We start from the raw sequence: 16,013 nt of genomic DNA on the forward strand, positions 1-16,013 counted from the left end.
ATAGAAGCCTTCTGATCTCGAAGGTGTCCTCACCAACGAGCCATTAATCTCCGATCGACCTGTGTCTGCTGAACAGTAATTGACTCTAAGGCACCAAAAGAGACACACCTCTGATTGACTTTAAAGTGGAATAGTATTTTTGTTGCTTTAATTACGTAAGACTCCTGTCCTAAAGAAATCTTTGCCTTGAACCATCATTCTTTGTAACCCTTCAAGCTCCCACGGCACTATTTCAAAGGAGAGCAGTAACTCCTGGTCAATATATATCTCTGAACCAACATCACTAAAACAGGCGATCTGATTATTATCTTCCTGTTGTTTGTGGAATCTTGCTGTGTAGCCATCGTGTAATTTTTCTGCCTGACAACAGCGAGTGGCCCTTCAAAAGTACTTCATTTGCTTTGGAAGGTGCTTTGAGAGACCCTGAGATTGTGAAAGATGTTATACAGCTTCAGTGTTTAATATTTAATGGGCTGGTTTACGCTTCCCTGGCTGCGGGTTTGAAGGTGGGGGAGGCTCATAAAATCCAGTGTTTGGCCTCCCCCCATTACCTCCCGCCCACCCCCCCAACCTGTCTGAAATTTTATGCGGGGCTGGGGAGTCATCAGGCAGCCTGCCTGCTCGCCCTTGGGCAAGTGAATAGGCACTTAGGGGCCTCATCCTGCCCCCGCCGCTGTTTTACCTGCAGTAGGGGGGGAGGCCTATGCCAAACGGGCAGTCCAGCAGCTTTAGGCGTGTGGGCTGGTGTCAGGAGGCGGGTGCGGTGAGGGGGCCCATCTTTTTGGGTGCCCTGAGCCTATCAGAGGTATCCTCTTCAAGGTCATTATTCCCCCCCACCCCCCCCCCCAACCGCGGGCCTCCCAAACTAGGTCCCCTCCTCCCCAGCCACCACACCCCCTCACCAGGGTCTGCCACCTGGCCCCGATGGTAGGCCAGACTTGTCTTTGAGTCCGGGGCTCCTCTTTGTCAGGCCTGGCTGTAGTCCCAGCAGTGGCCACCGCCCCCTGCCTGGCACTGCGGGGACTGCAGAGCGGCGGCCATCAAATCAGCTGGCAGCTTTCTCAGGCAGGACTTTGTCCCAAGGTAGGAGCGCAAGTTTCGCCTTACCGCAATTACCCTTGCCCCCAGCGTTAAACTGATGCGGGGGCAGCTGTCTGGATCGTGGGCAGGCCCTTCATCAGCCTCGAAGCTGGGGTGGTGGGGACCACGGCATCCCATTAAAAACCCAGCCTAATATCGATTTCTGCTTTGTCACACCAAAGCCAAGCCACAGTCTTTGTCCCACTAGGCATCTGCTTATCATAGAAAACAGGGGAAAATAGGACCCTAGACTGAAAACAGATATTTGGCTCACATTTCTGGATGTACTGATGGGATTCGCCACATCTGTCTCACTCTTCACCCTCTGCCAATCCTCTTCCTAAATTTACTTTTTCCCTCCTTTCCAGCTGGTCTACAGGCAAGTGGAGTGACTGCAGCAGATCTTGCGGAGGTGGGGAGCAAACCCGACAGATCCAGTGCTTCCGCAAGGCAGCTTTCCAGCGAGATGAAGCAGTGCCGCGCTCCATGTGTCCCCCGGTGGCACCCGCCCAGGTACAGCCCTGCAACACCCACGACTGCCCACCCGAGTGGAGTACTGGAGCGTGGACCCAGGTAAACGTCACTCTTAGTTACTTTGCCACTCTTGGCCTCACACGCAGGGAAAAGCTTAGCCATGAACGGAAGCAAGATTAGACGGTGAGGAACAATTGGACCAGGGCGCGCAGCATCCAATTTCAAGTCAAGACATCTTGCTCTTATTTCTATATTTCCAGTATAAATTCCATAGTTCACGTTTATAAATAGGAACTACCTATTTGTGCATGCCACACTGTGGTGGTCTTGTAGCACCTCCGCTTGCAAGTGACCGGTAATGTCAGTGTGACATGTTTACATGGAACATATCCATTGTAATGGTCAATGGAAGCCTTTTTAATGAAAAGCATTGGCAGTAAGTTAGTGGAGAAATAAAATTCTTAAATTAGATAACTAGATAAATATTTGAAGGGGAGAAATTTGAAGAACTGTGGGAAAAGAAGAAGGGAGTTTGGTTAATTGGATAGCTCTGTGAAAGAGTTGGCACAGGCATGGTGGACTGAATGACCTTCTGTGATGTAAGATTCTGTTTAAAACAGAATTCCATTCGGAGGCAGCATGAAACCTTCCAGTGGTCACAATTAACAACGTGAATCAAAACCAGCGTGCACACCATGCAATACAGAGCTGAACTTTTATTTGCACAACTGCATCATTTATGAGTTTTACGAACTTTCACAAAATGCGAAAGAGTCAGTAATGGATGGAAAAAGGCTCAAAAGTATTCCCTCGAAAATAAAACAGCTCGGTGAATGTCTGCTTAATCAAAACTATCTGGACGAAGAATGAGAAAGTGCAATTATGAAAATTGCATCAGCCTGTTTAAATGCCTAGTGCTGTGTCCACACACATACTACGCATGGCATTAACTCCACACACATACTATTAACCAGTATTTTTATGTAGTACTTATGTAATTACCTATCAGTGATAATGCAGGAGGAACTCTTTAGATAAGTGCCTAAGCAAAAAAACAGAAAGACTTGCATTTATATAGCACCTTTCATGACCTCAGGATGGCCCAAAGTGCTTTACAGCCAATGACGTACTTGCGAAGTGTCGTCGCTGTTGCAAGAAATGCAGCAGCCAATTTGTGCACAGAAAGATCCCACAGGCCGCAATATGATAATGACCACATAATTGCCATTGACTGAGGGATATAGATGTATTGACTGGGACACTAGGGATAACACACCTGCTCTTCTTCGGAATCAAGCCATGTGATCTTCAACACCCGGCTGATGGAGCAGAGGGGGCCTCGATTTCACATCTCGTCTGAGAGATGGTACTTCTAACAGCGCAGCACTCCCCCCAGTGCTGCCCTGAGTGTGACAGCCTAGAATTTTGTGTTTAGGCTTAGTGTGGGGCTTGAATCCAAAGCCTCCTGGCTCAGAGACAAAGTGTGCTACTCACTGAGGCAAAGCTGACACACACAGCTTAGGACAAAGTCTACAGATAAGTGTCAGCTTGGACAAAGTGGAACTTTGTAGGTATTTATCAGAATGGGATTTACATCTTGAGCTACCTTATTATTTAAATAAATGCACAGTATTGAGTACCTCCATCTAAACCAGCTGCAGAATAATAAATTTCTTAATGAAGTATTTCTGGTAAAATTACTAGGTAGAAATTTGAGAAACTCCAGTAGGATCTGACATGAAAAATCCCTTTACGCACAAATAGCCTCCTATAATGGAAGAGTTTGCTGGATGTGCTCCAAGATCTATAAAGTGCTTTTCATTTCTTATTAGAATTTTAAACAAGAGTTGAAGGGAACTCCTGGCACTGAAATACAAAGGGATGTACGTCCTCCTCAAAGTGCTTTATTGTTCTAGCACATTATTTTGCTGCCCTCCAAAGGTCATGTTCAGGATTTCATTTGTTCTTCGGGTGACATCTGCAAAAGGAACCTAACGCACCTGCTTTGGTCTGATGGGATGTCGGTGTGCTGTGATGTGCAACTTACTGCCCTCCAGAGATACACAGGCCCTGACTTGAGAGCGATCATGTTTCAGTGATGGTGACTTCACTACCAGTGAATCCTGACCTGCTCCATTTGTCGGGAAGTAATATACCTGGATCAGGATTTCTTTAAACTGCAATTGAAAGTGATCCGGTTGCAGATCCTTTATTCACTTACAGCGCTGTGAACTGCTCTAGTGTCCATCTTAGAAAAAGAGGATATCAAGGCTCTCGAGAATTATACCAGAACTGAGAGGATATAGCTCTTCGAAAAGGCTGAGGGTTTACCTCATGCGCTCTTCAACATTATGAATAGATTTCATATTGTGGGCATTTGTGGGGAAATTCTGGGAATGCCAAAGAGGTTGTCCTGTGAGGGAAAGTTGAGCAGGTTGGGCCTATACTCAGCATCACAGAGTCTTAATGGCACAGAAGGAGGCCATTCGGACCATCATATCTGCAACAGCTTTCCAAATGAGCATTATGACCTAGTGCCATTGCCCTGCCTTTTTCCCGTACCCTTGCACATTGTTTCTATTCAAATAATCATCTAATGTCCTCTTGAATGCCTCAATTGAACCTGCCTCCACCACACTTCCAGGCAGTGCATTCCAGACCCAAACCACTCATTGTGTGAAAAACCTTTTTTCTTACATCACATTTGCTTCTTTTGTAAATCACTTTAAATCTGTGCCCTCTCATTTCCTACATCTAATGACACACGAGGCAGACAAAGCATGTCCTTATATCTGTTTCCATAGCTAGTTCTTCCTGGAACAGGTCACCGGAGGCTATAGCTTGAGGAGTGCCACTCCACATCTAGCATGGCTTGTCCAGGAGACTCTCCCACTCTTACCGCGTGCCATAGGTGTATTGCAAGGATTTACAGGTTGGTAATCAAGCTGTTTGGCCACTTTATGAGTGCACCTTCCATGGCCATCAAGTCCCAGAGTGGGACTCAAACCCAGAGCTTCTGGCTCAGAGGCAGGGACACTATGCACTGCACCACAAGAGCTGCTAAGCAATGAGATAAATGACCAATTAACCTGCTTTTTGAGACTGTTGTTGGCTGAGGGATGAAAGGTGCCCAGCATATCAGAAAATCTCCCTACTCTCCTTCAGGAAGATGCTATGGAACCTCTTGCACTGACCGCAACAGGCTATCAGAACCTCAGTGTAGTATCTCAGCTGAAAGATCGCACATCCACAATACAGCATTCCCTTAGTGCTGCCTTGAACTGCCAGCTATTATTGTGTGCTTAAAATTTCTATGGTTCTGTGGTTAAACCATTCATTTTAAATGAGTTGCCACTGGTGTAAAAATAATGCTGATTGGAAAGTCTAATCTCACGTGTCTCAGCAGTAAGTCCTCCTTCCTAACATCTGGGGGCTAGTGCCAAAATTGGGAGAGCTGTCTCACAGACTAATCAAGCAACAGCCTGACATAGTCATCCTCACAGAATCATGCCTTACAGCTAGTGTCCCAGACACCACCATCACCATACCTGGGTATGTCCTGTCCCACTGGCTTAACAGGCCCAGCAGAGGTGGCAGCACAGTAGTATACAGTCGGGAAGGAGTTTCTCTCAGTGTCCTCAACATCGACTGTGGATCCCATGAAGTCCCATGGCAAAGGGTCAAGCATGGGTAAGGAAATCTCCTGCTGATTACCATGTACCGCCCTCCCTCAGCTGATGAATCAGTGCTCCTCCATGTTGAACACCACTTGGGGGCAGCACTGAGGGTGGCAAGGGTGCAAAATGTACTCTGGGTGGGGGACTTCAATGCCCATCACCAAGAGTGGCTCAGTAGCACCACTACTAACCGAGCTGGCTGAGTCCTAAATTACATAGCTGCTAGACTGGGTCTGTGGCAGGTGGTTAGGGAACCAACCAGAGGGAAAAACATATTTGACCTCATCCTCACCAACCTGCCTACCACAAATGGAACTGTCCATGACAATGTTGGTAGGAGTGACCACCGCACAGTCATTGTGGAGACAAAGTCCCGCCTTCACATTGAGGATACCCTCAGACATGTTGTGTGGCACTACCACCATGCTAAATGGGATAGATTTCAAACAGATCTAGCAACTGAAGACTGGGCATCCATGAAACGTTGTGGGCCATCAGCAGCAGCAGAATTGTACTCGAACACAATCTGTAACCTCATGGCCTGATGTATCCCCCACTCTACCATTACCATCAAGCCAGGGGATTGACCCTGGATCAATAAAGAGTGCAGGACAGCATGCCAGGAGCAACACCAAGCATACCTAAAAATGAGGTGTCAACCTGGTGAAGCTATTACACAGGACTACTTGCATGCCAAACAGCAGAAGCAGCAAATGATAGACAGTGCTAAGCGATCCCACAAGCAACGGATCAGATTAAGGACTGCAGTCCTGCCACATCCAGTCGTGAATGGTGGTGGGCAATTAAAGAGCTCACTGGAGGAGGAGGCTCCATAAATATCCCCATCCCCAATGACGGAGGAGCCCAGCACAGTAGTGCAAAGGATAAGGCTCAAGCATTTGCTACAATCTTCAACCAGAAGTGCCGAGTGGACGATCCATCTCGGCCTCCTCAGGAGGCCCCCAGCATCACAGATGCCAGTCTTCAGCCAATTCAACTCACTTCACGTGATATCAAGAAACGGCTGAAGGCACTGGATACTGCAAAGACTATGGGCCCTGACAACATTCCAGCAATAGCACTGAAGTTTTGTGCTCCAGAACTTGCTGCACCCCTAGCCAAGCTGTTCCAGTACAGCTACAACACTGGCATCTACCCGGCTATGTGGGAAATTGCCCAGGTATGTCCTGTACACAAAAAGCAGGACAAATCCAACCTGGCCAATTATCACTCTATCAGCCTACTCTCAATCGTCAGGAAAGCAATGGAAGGGGGTCATCAACAATGCTATCAAGCTGCACTTACTTAGCAATAACCTGCTCACTGATGCCCAGTTTGGGTTCCGCCAGGGCCACTCAGCTCCTGACCTCATTACAAGCCTTGGTTCATACATGGACAAAAGAGCTGAACTCCTGAGGTGAGGTGAGAGTGACAGCCCTTGACATCAAGGCAGCATTTGACTGAATGTGGCATCAAGGAGCCCTAGTAAAACTGGAGTCATTGGGAATCAGAGGGAAAATTCCCCGCTGGTTGGAGTCATACCTAGCACAAAGGAAGATGGTTGTGGTTATTGGGGGTCAGCCATCTCAGCTTCAGGACATCACTGCAGGAGTTCCTCAGGGTAGTGTCCTTGACCCAACCATCTTCAGCTGCTTCATCAATGGCCTTCCTTCCATCATAAGGCCAAAGTGGGGCTGTTCGCTGATGATTGCACGATGTTCAACACCATTCGCAACTCCTCAGATACTGAAACAGTCCATGTCTGAATGCAGCAAGACCTGGACAGCATCCAGGCTTGGGCTGACAAGTGGCAAGTAACATTTGCGCCACACAATTACCAGGCAATGACTAGCCATATAAATACTGTGGCTACAAGGGCAGGTCAGAGGATAGGAATCCTGCAACGAGTAACTCACCTCCTGACCCCCCAAAGCCTGTCCACCATCTACAAGGCACAAGTCAGGAGTGTGGTGGTATACTCCCCACTTGCCTAGTTGAGCGCAGCTCCCACAACATTCAAGAAGCTTGGCACAGTCCAGAACAAAGCTGCCCGCTTGATTGGCACCACATCCACAAACATTCACTCCCTCCACCACCAACGAACAATAGCAGCAGTGTGTACCATCTATAAGATGCATTGCGGGAATTCACCAGGGCTCCTTAGACAGCACCTTCCAAACCCACGACCGCTACCATCTAGAAGGACAAGGGCAGCAGATACATGGGAAAACCATCACCTGGAAGTTCCCCTCCAAACCACTCACCATCCTGACTTGGAAATATATCGCCATTCCTTCATTGTCACTGGGTCAAAATCCTGGAACTCCCTCCCTAACAGCACTGTGGGTATGCCTACACCCCATGGACTACAGCGGTTCAAGAAAGCAGCTCACCACCACCTTCTGAAGGGTAACTAGGGATGGGCAATAAATGCTGACCCAGCCAGCGAAGCCCACATCCCATAGCGGAACAAAAAAAAACTTTATGCTGATAGTTACACCTCTGCCCACCTCCATCCCACCCACCCCCACCCATCCATGCCGAGGCCCCTAAGTAGACCAGGAGCTGATCTATGCATGATTCAGAGTACAAGTCCGCACTCTGCATCCTCTTCAGTGCCAGGGACTGCCAATAAAGTGTAACTTTGATAACTTGTTTGGGGAATTCCTAAAAGTGTTGCCAGCAAGTTTGATGTCAGCAGGCTGAATTACACATTGTGTGGCAAGCTCCTTCTAATCTCCACTGAATTACTATTGGATCATATGCCTCAAAAGCTTTTGAAATATTCAAGTGGAATAATATTTAATCGAAACCTGCTCTGTGGCGCTGGAGTTCAGCTAGTCAGAAGGACAGTCTTCCCACCATTGAAATCATCAAAATTTGTGGCACAGGACGAGGCCATTCAGCCCATCAAGCCTCCCAATGTAAAAATGCTATGCAGGCAAATTCCACTTTTCAGTTTTTGGTACGTAGCCCTATAGGGAGTTTCCAGTTAGTGCAAAGTCACATTCCTACAATTTGGGATTCAGGAAGGGAAGTAAATATTGGTGTTCTTTTGTCTCTTTTGTTGGAAGAATGGCAAGTAAATGTTTGCGCATCGATATCATCTGGAGTCTTTTATAGGCTTGTCAACAATGGCATTGGGCGCAGTTTTCCTTTGTGTGTTAAAGGGCAAGAAAGGCTTGCATTTATAGCCCTTTCCTTGACCACCAGGCATCTCAAAGTGCTTTGCAGCTAATGAAGTGCTTTTTGAAGTGTAGTCACAGTTGTAATGTAGGAAACTTGGCAGCCAAATTGTGCACAGTGACCTCTCACAAACAGCAACGTGATAATGACCAGATAATCTGTTCCAGTGATGTCGATTTGAGGGATTATTTTTGCCCAGGGCACCAGGGATAACTCCCCTGATCATCTTCAGAATAGTGCCATGGGATGTTTTATATCCACCTGAGAGAGCAGATAGGGCCTCACTTTAATGTCTCATCTGGAATACAACCTCTGGTAGTGCAGCACTCTCTCAATACTGCACTGGAGCATCTGCCTTGATTTTTGTGTTTAATCCTGGGACTTGAACCTAGGATCTTGTGACTTAAAGGCAAGAGTAAGCCACAGCTGACAGATGTGGACACAGCTGCCTTTATTACTTGCTTAGTTGCCCTTTGAAGGCAGTGGCGAATCCCACCTTCTGTTGGCGTATGCTTAGCAAACTCTGGGACTATCCAAACAGATTTAATATAGGATCCCAGCGATAATGTACAATAATAACTTACATTTATATAGCGCCTTTGATGCGGTAAACTGTCCCAAGGCACTTCACAGGGGTGTAATCAGACAAAATTTGATGCCAGGTGACGCATAAAGAGCTAAGAGTACAGGTGACCAAAAGTCCAGGGCTTGGGCACCAAGATGGCTGAAGGCATGACCACCGATGGTGGAGCGGAGGAACTTGGTGACATGGAGAAGGTCAGGGTAAGAGCAGCTCAGGGGGTCTCAGAGGATTATTATCAGATTCTCATCCAAAGAATTTCGAAGCTTACGCCCTAGAGGAGCAAGGATGATGCGCTCACCCACTTCATGATGAAACCACGGCTGAAACCCAGGACTCGTTTTGGAGCGACCAGGCTGGGTTTGCAGATGGTTTTCGATCCATGGAAAAGAAAATGGGACGGACTGCAGCTCCTGAATGGAAGTAAAAACTCGGGAGAGCTGTAAAATAGCCTGCCGGCTCACCCATCATACACAACGTCAAAACCTATCCCGTTAAGACAAATTTCAGTTCCTAGGAAATACCTATGGAAGCTCCTTTTTTAACAGTAAGCCATGATCTGGTGAGGTTGGGATGCAGTTTACGTCAGTTACATGATGGGAGCTGGCATCAGTAATGTTTTGAATTCATTAAGTTGAAGCTACTGCCTTCTAATACAGCCCAGGCCACGCCCTGGAATATTAACAATGAAAACCAACTGCTGAGATTTCCTTTGTCTTGACTCAAGCTCCGTCAGACAAAGCAAACACCAGACACCCAAGGGCAGATGTTTTATTGCTTCTTTTCCACCTGGGGTGATCGAAACGATGGGTATTTATTAGCGGATCCTGGATGTGCAGTTTCCACCACAGAGAGGCCTGGCCAAGGGGCTTTGAGCCACGTATCAGGCAGGTTCTGAATGTTCTTCCCAAAACGTCACCAATGCCTTGCGAAGGCATTAACTGGGTGTGAAAGACCTGGATGAGATGCAAACAGGTGTTCAGTCAGACTGCGATGGTCAAGGTGCCTCTTTGGGTCTGTGACAGTGGCTTGACTGACTGCATTTTTTTTTGTTGTGGCCTCTTGGAGGCCATAAACTACATGATGGCACGAGAGGTGGCTGGTTTTTAAGTTTCCATCACTTACTCATTTGTCTCCAGTGCTCAGCAGTGAGCTGGGACGCTGGTGCCCCAACAGACACTGTGGAGGAAAAGAAAGGGATTTTAAATATTCCTAAATGTTTCCTCTATCAATCTCAAAAAACAGTTAATGTACTGATAAAAACTGAGCACTTCTAATTTTATGTCTTGATTTATCTTCCTTTTGTGTATATTCATTTATACTTTAAACAACGTAGTTCAGCCTGAAATATATAGCCAAAAGACACTTTCCTTCCGGTGCACTTCTGTTGTAAGTCTAGTGGGAATGCAGTGGATGAACAGAGGCTGTGACCAGTCCTGCCAGTTTCTGCAGAGCTATGTTTGCGATGGAACCTCAGCCTGCCCAATATATGGGGACAGATGCGACATTTCTGGGAAGTTGCTGTGCGCAAATTGGCTGCCACGTTTCCTACCTTACAACTGTGACTACACTTCAAAAAGCACTTCATTGGCTGCAAAGCACTTTGAGACGTCTGGTGGTTGAGGAAAGGGCTAAAAATGCAAGTCTTTCTCGTCCTTTAACACGCCAAGGAAAACTGCGCCCAGTGCCATTGTTGACATAGCCTATAAAAGACTCCAGATGATATCGATGGGCAAAGATTTACTTGCCATTCTTCCAACAAAAGAGACAAAAGGACACCAATATTTACTTCCCTGCCTGAATCCCAAATTGTAGGAACGTGATTTTGCACTACCTGGAAACTCCCTACATGCTACAGACCAAGAGCTGGGAAGTGGAATTTGCCTGCATAGCACTTCGAGACCAAGAGCTTCTTTGGCCCTGCACTGCAGCATGGCCATCCTACAGGGCTCAGCGGGATCTGCTTGGTGATCACTCTGGTGGATGCATGTACCTTGTTAGACTTACACTGGGTTTGGGCCTTTGTATACCAGGAGTATCATTGACCTGTCGCTGCAGATGTAACCCCGATTGCCCAGGAGATACTCTTGAGGCTTGAGCTTGTGGGTGAAGTACGGTTGGGGTGGGGGGGGGTGGGGGGGGGGGGGGGGGGGGGGCGTGGAAGTACCTCAAGATGAAGCCAATCTTAAATCAAATTTATGGTCTGTATACTCCACACAAGCGTCCTCCCGATCTATTTATGTCTTAACCTAGTAACAGTTCCTTCTGTAATAAAAACAAAAAAAATGCTGGAAATAATGAGCAGGCCTGGCAGTGGCTGGAGAGAGAAATGGAGTTAACGTTTCAGGTCGTGACCTTCTGCTTCAGATTTCCAGCGTCTGCAGTGTTTTGCTTTCGAACATATCCTCCTGTTCCTTCCTCCCTCACGTTCTTATCTAACTTTGCCTCATCTAGTCCATTGTGACATACAAAATGTTGCAAATGGACTGGCCGGCATACAGGATAATCCTTTCCTCTTCCTGTCACAGGTGACATTGTCGGATGGAACGTGTAAGGGCTGTGCGGATGCAATTTAAAAGGCTCCGGGCTTTGGGGAATCCTGGCATTCTGAAAAACTGTACGGCTTTCTCAATCTTTCTGTCAGTTGCCGACTAGGAAGGATGTGGACTTACTTGCTTGGCCAAAGAAGACCTTAGTCGACAGCTTTGTCCATCTGTGAACGCTGCTTCTTGTGTTGTTGATGCCTGTGGCCATAGCCCAGAAAGATCCAAAATGCATAAACGTCAAGTGAGCGGTGAGCTAGACAGTGCTGTAAGCGTGGAAGAGGGTTGCAGCTTGGAGCACCAAGTGTGCATCTGTCATGAGGTCCTTAGTCAATCACAGCATCCACAAGCAGGACATTGCTGACAAATAGAAGCAATGCATGTCGGGAGGAACATTGGAGAAGGCCATTCAGCCCCTCGAGCCTGTTTTGCCATTCAGTTCCAGTCATGGCTGATCTTCTGTCTTAACTCCAATTACTCATTTTGGCTTCCTATCCCTTAATACTCTTAGTCTAATGTAAATTCATCAATCTCAGTTTTGTGCAGCTTTATCTGTAGATTCTCCTGTTGGGTTACCACCAGAATCATTCTGTTTGCCATTGCCCTGCTCTATCTCCAACAAAAACAGAGCATGTGTAAAAGGAGGAAGTTAATGAAATGGTCTCTTTTGGAGGAAAACTCAGCAGATTTTGCATCATTCTGTTTTAATTAATATTCTTATTAATAATAATCTTTGACATTATTAATAATTGAGAATTAGACAGCATAATCCATTAATTGAATCTCAGCTGCTAAGCGTTTTCTCTGCCTGTTAATGCTTAGAGGGTTGGTTAGCAGCTTAGCTCAGGTGGTAAAACCTTCAGTCCTTTAAAAAGAAGGCTGCGTTCAAACTGTATTCTCCAGGATATAATCCAGGCTAAACTGAACCGAGTGTTGAGTTGTCAGTGATCTTTTACTGTCTCTTTGACTGTAACAGTAAACCTTCTGTTCATTTCAATGATTCAAGGGGATGTTAAAGGTGTTCAGGTGCTATTCGAAAAAGAGCGAGGAATTCGCCTGGTATCTTTCTCAAGAGTTTTGCCCTGGCACTTCAAAAGAAAGACTTACAATTCATTACCTTAGGACATCCTAAAGGGCTTTACAGACAAAGAAGTGCTTTTAAAGTGTGGTCACTTGGTAAAGTAGGAAAGATAATCCGTTTAGATAATCTGATCTGGTGATGTTGGTTAAGGGATACATATTGACCAAGTCGCTGGAGAGAGATCTTCTGCTCGTCAAAATAATGCCATGGGATCTATTTACATCCACCTAAGAGGGCAGGTGGGGCCTCAGTTTAAAGTCTCATCCAATAGTGCTGCATTCTCTCAGTGCCACATTGAAGGGTCATCATGGATGATGTAACTCCTAGTTTTAAGGTGGGACATGGACCCAGGATCTCCTGACTCTGAGGGGCAAATACTAATCACTGAACCGGTTTGGATTTGTCCTGTACACAAGAAGCAGGACAAATGCACCCGGACAATTACTGCCCCATCAGTCTACTCTCCATCATCAGTAAAGTAATAGAAGGGGTCATCAATAGTGCTATCAAGCGGCGCTTGCTCAGCAATAACCTGCTCACTGATGCCCAGTTTGGGTTCCACCAGGGCTATTCACCTCCTGACCTCATTACAGCCTTGGTTCAAACATGGACAAACGAGCTGAACTCCCAAGGTGAGGTGAGAGTGACTGCCCTTGACATCAAGGCCACATTTGACTGTGTGTGGCATCAAGGAGCCCGAGCAAAACTAGAGTCAATGGGAATCAGGGGGAAAACTCTTTGGTGGTTGGAGTCATACCTAGCACAAAGGAAGATGGTTGTGGTTGTTGGAGGTCAGTCATCTCAGCTCCAGGACATTACCGCAGGAGTTCCTCAGGGTAGTGTCCTCGGTCCAACCATCTTCAGCTGCTTCATCAATGACCTTCCTTCCATCATAAGGTCAGAAATGGGGACATTCGCTGATGATTGCTCAATGTTGAGCACCATTCGCGACTCCTCAGATACTGAACAGTCCATGTCCAGATGCAACCAGACCTGGACAATATCCAGGCTTAGGCTAACAAGTGGCAAGTGACATTTATGCCAGACAAGTGTCAGGCAATGACCATCTCCAACAAGAGAGAATCTAACCATCACTCCTTGATGTTCAATGGCATTACCATCACTGAATCCCCCACTATCAACATCCTGGGGTTACCATTGACCAGAAACTGAACTGGACTAGCAATGTAAATACTATGGCTGCAAGAGCAGGTCAGAGGCTAGAAATCGCGAAATGACTAACCCGCCTCCTGACTCCCCAAAGCCTGTCCACCATCTACAAGGCACAAGTCAGGAATGTGATGGAATACTCCCCACTTGCCTGGATGAGTGCAGCTCCTACAACACTCAAGAAGCTAGACACTGTCCAGGACAAAGCAGCCTGCTTGATTGACACCACATCCACAAACATTCACTTCCTCCACCACCGACGCACAGTAGCAGCAGTGTGTACCATCTACAAGACGCACTGCAGTAATTCACCAAGGCTCCTTCGATAGCACCTTCCAAACACATCACCACTACCATCTAGAAGGACAAGGGCAGCAGATAGATGGGAACACCACCATCTGGAAGTTCCCCTCCAAGTCACTCACCATCCTGACTCGGAAATATATCGCCGTTCCTTCACTGTCGCTGGGTCAAAATCCTGGAACGCCCTTCCTAACAGCACTGTCGGTGTACCTACACCACATGGACTGCAGCGGTTCAAGAAGGCAGCTCAGCACCACCTTCTCAAGGGCAATTAGGGATGGGCAATAAATTCTGGCCCAGCCAGCGAAGCATGAATGAATTAAAAAAACCATGACTAACACCAGAATGTATCTATTTTTGAGGGTCTTCTGAGAAATATAATGAACTATTATCTACATGTAAATCTTGTTCTCCCCCCTTCCCTGGCACTAAACACAAACCCCCCCACCTCCCACTTCACCCGAAGCCACATTAATGTCAGCCGTCCTCTGTTTCCAGTGTTCCAAAACATGTGGCAGGGGAATGAGGAAACGTGTTGTCTACTGCAGAAGCACAAACCCTTCATCAAAGCCTCATGCCATACCTGAGAGCCTGTGCAACCAGGAACTGAAGCCGAAGAATCAGGAGATGTGTGTGATCCGGCGGTGCCCAAAGAACGACAGACTGCGGTGGATCACGTCAACCTGGACTGAGGTACTTAAAATAAATTAGAGGTAATGAGATGCTGGGCGATTGTGTGAGACATGGACTCTCGGGGTATGGGTTCATGATCTGCTGAATTAAGCAAGGGATGTTGCTGGAGGGAGGTAAATTGGGGGCTGAGTGCCCAGTTATAAAGTGATATTGAGATTTCATGGCATTACATAGAATTTACACCCAACAACAGGCCATTCACCCCAACTTGTTAATGCCGGTGTTTATGATCCAAAGGAGCCTCCCCCAACTATAATCCACTTAATCTCACCATATTAACATATCTTTCTAATATTTTCTCCCTCATGTACTTATTTAGCAAAATAGGAATGTTTTGCAACAGGGCTTTGGTGAGATCACATCTGGAGTACTGTGTACAGCTTTGGTCTCCTTAGTTAAGAAAGGATTTAACTGCGTTAGAAGCAGTCCAGAGAAGGTTCGCTCTACTGATACCTGGGATGCAGTGGGGGAGTTATTTTATAAAGAAAGTTTGGGCAGGTTGGGCCTGTACCCATTGGAGTTTAGAAGAATGAGAGGTGATCTTATTGAAACATATAAGAACCTGAGGAGACTTGACAGGTGGATGCTAAAAGGATGTTTTCCCTTGTGGGAGAGACTAGAACTAGGGGACAGAGTTTAAGAATAAGGGGCTCCCATTTAAGGCAGAGATGAGGAGAATATTTTTCTCTGGTGGGGTTGTTACTCTGTGGAATTCTCTTCCCTAGAGAGCAGTGGAGGCTGGATCAATGAATATTTTGAAGACTGAGTTTGTTCGATTTTTGACTGACAAGGGAGTCAAAGGTTAGCAGCGGCAGGCAGGAATATGGAGTTGTAGCCACAATCTGATCCACGGAGCAGACTTGAGGGGCCGAATGACCTACTCCTGCTCCGAATTCATACGTTCCCCTTAAATGAGTCCATGCTGTTCAGAACCAACCAAATCTTGTGGTACAATCTCACCGTTCCCATGACTAAATTTCTCCTCTGGTTGAGGTGAGCAGCAGTGTAACATTAGATAAGTGCATAATGGGAAGAGGACTAGAAGGATATGTTGATTGGGTTAGCCCAGCAGCGAGCTGGCACATGAGTTATCCTTTCTCCTTGACCTGGCTGCAGCCTACTCATGCCTGGTGACTCATAGTATGAGCCAGGTGGCTGCAAGTGTCAGATCGAATGAGGGCACTTCCCCATCAGTGCTGTGACGTTGCTGTCGCCCTCCCTCCTGA

At 46.7% G+C, this 16,013-nt stretch overlaps 1 protein-coding gene across 1 annotated transcript in view; it reads left to right on the forward strand.

Annotated features, from left to right (window-relative positions):
• Nucleotides 1-16,013, forward strand: part of adamts18 (ADAM metallopeptidase with thrombospondin type 1 motif, 18) — a 254,120-nt gene that overhangs the window by 226,419 nt on the left and 11,688 nt on the right. Inside the window, exons 19-20 of the mRNA XM_078544789.1 lie at nucleotides 1,449-1,653; nucleotides 14,593-14,787. Coding sequence (XP_078400915.1) covers nucleotides 1,449-1,653; nucleotides 14,593-14,787 — 400 coding nt within the window. The remainder of the gene's footprint in view (nucleotides 1-1,448; nucleotides 1,654-14,592; nucleotides 14,788-16,013) is intronic.

Source organism: Cetorhinus maximus, chromosome 6 (genome assembly GCF_964194155.1).
Source record: "Cetorhinus maximus chromosome 6, sCetMax3.hap1.1, whole genome shotgun sequence".
NCBI classification, from domain to species: Eukaryota; Metazoa; Chordata; class Chondrichthyes; order Lamniformes; family Cetorhinidae; genus Cetorhinus; species Cetorhinus maximus.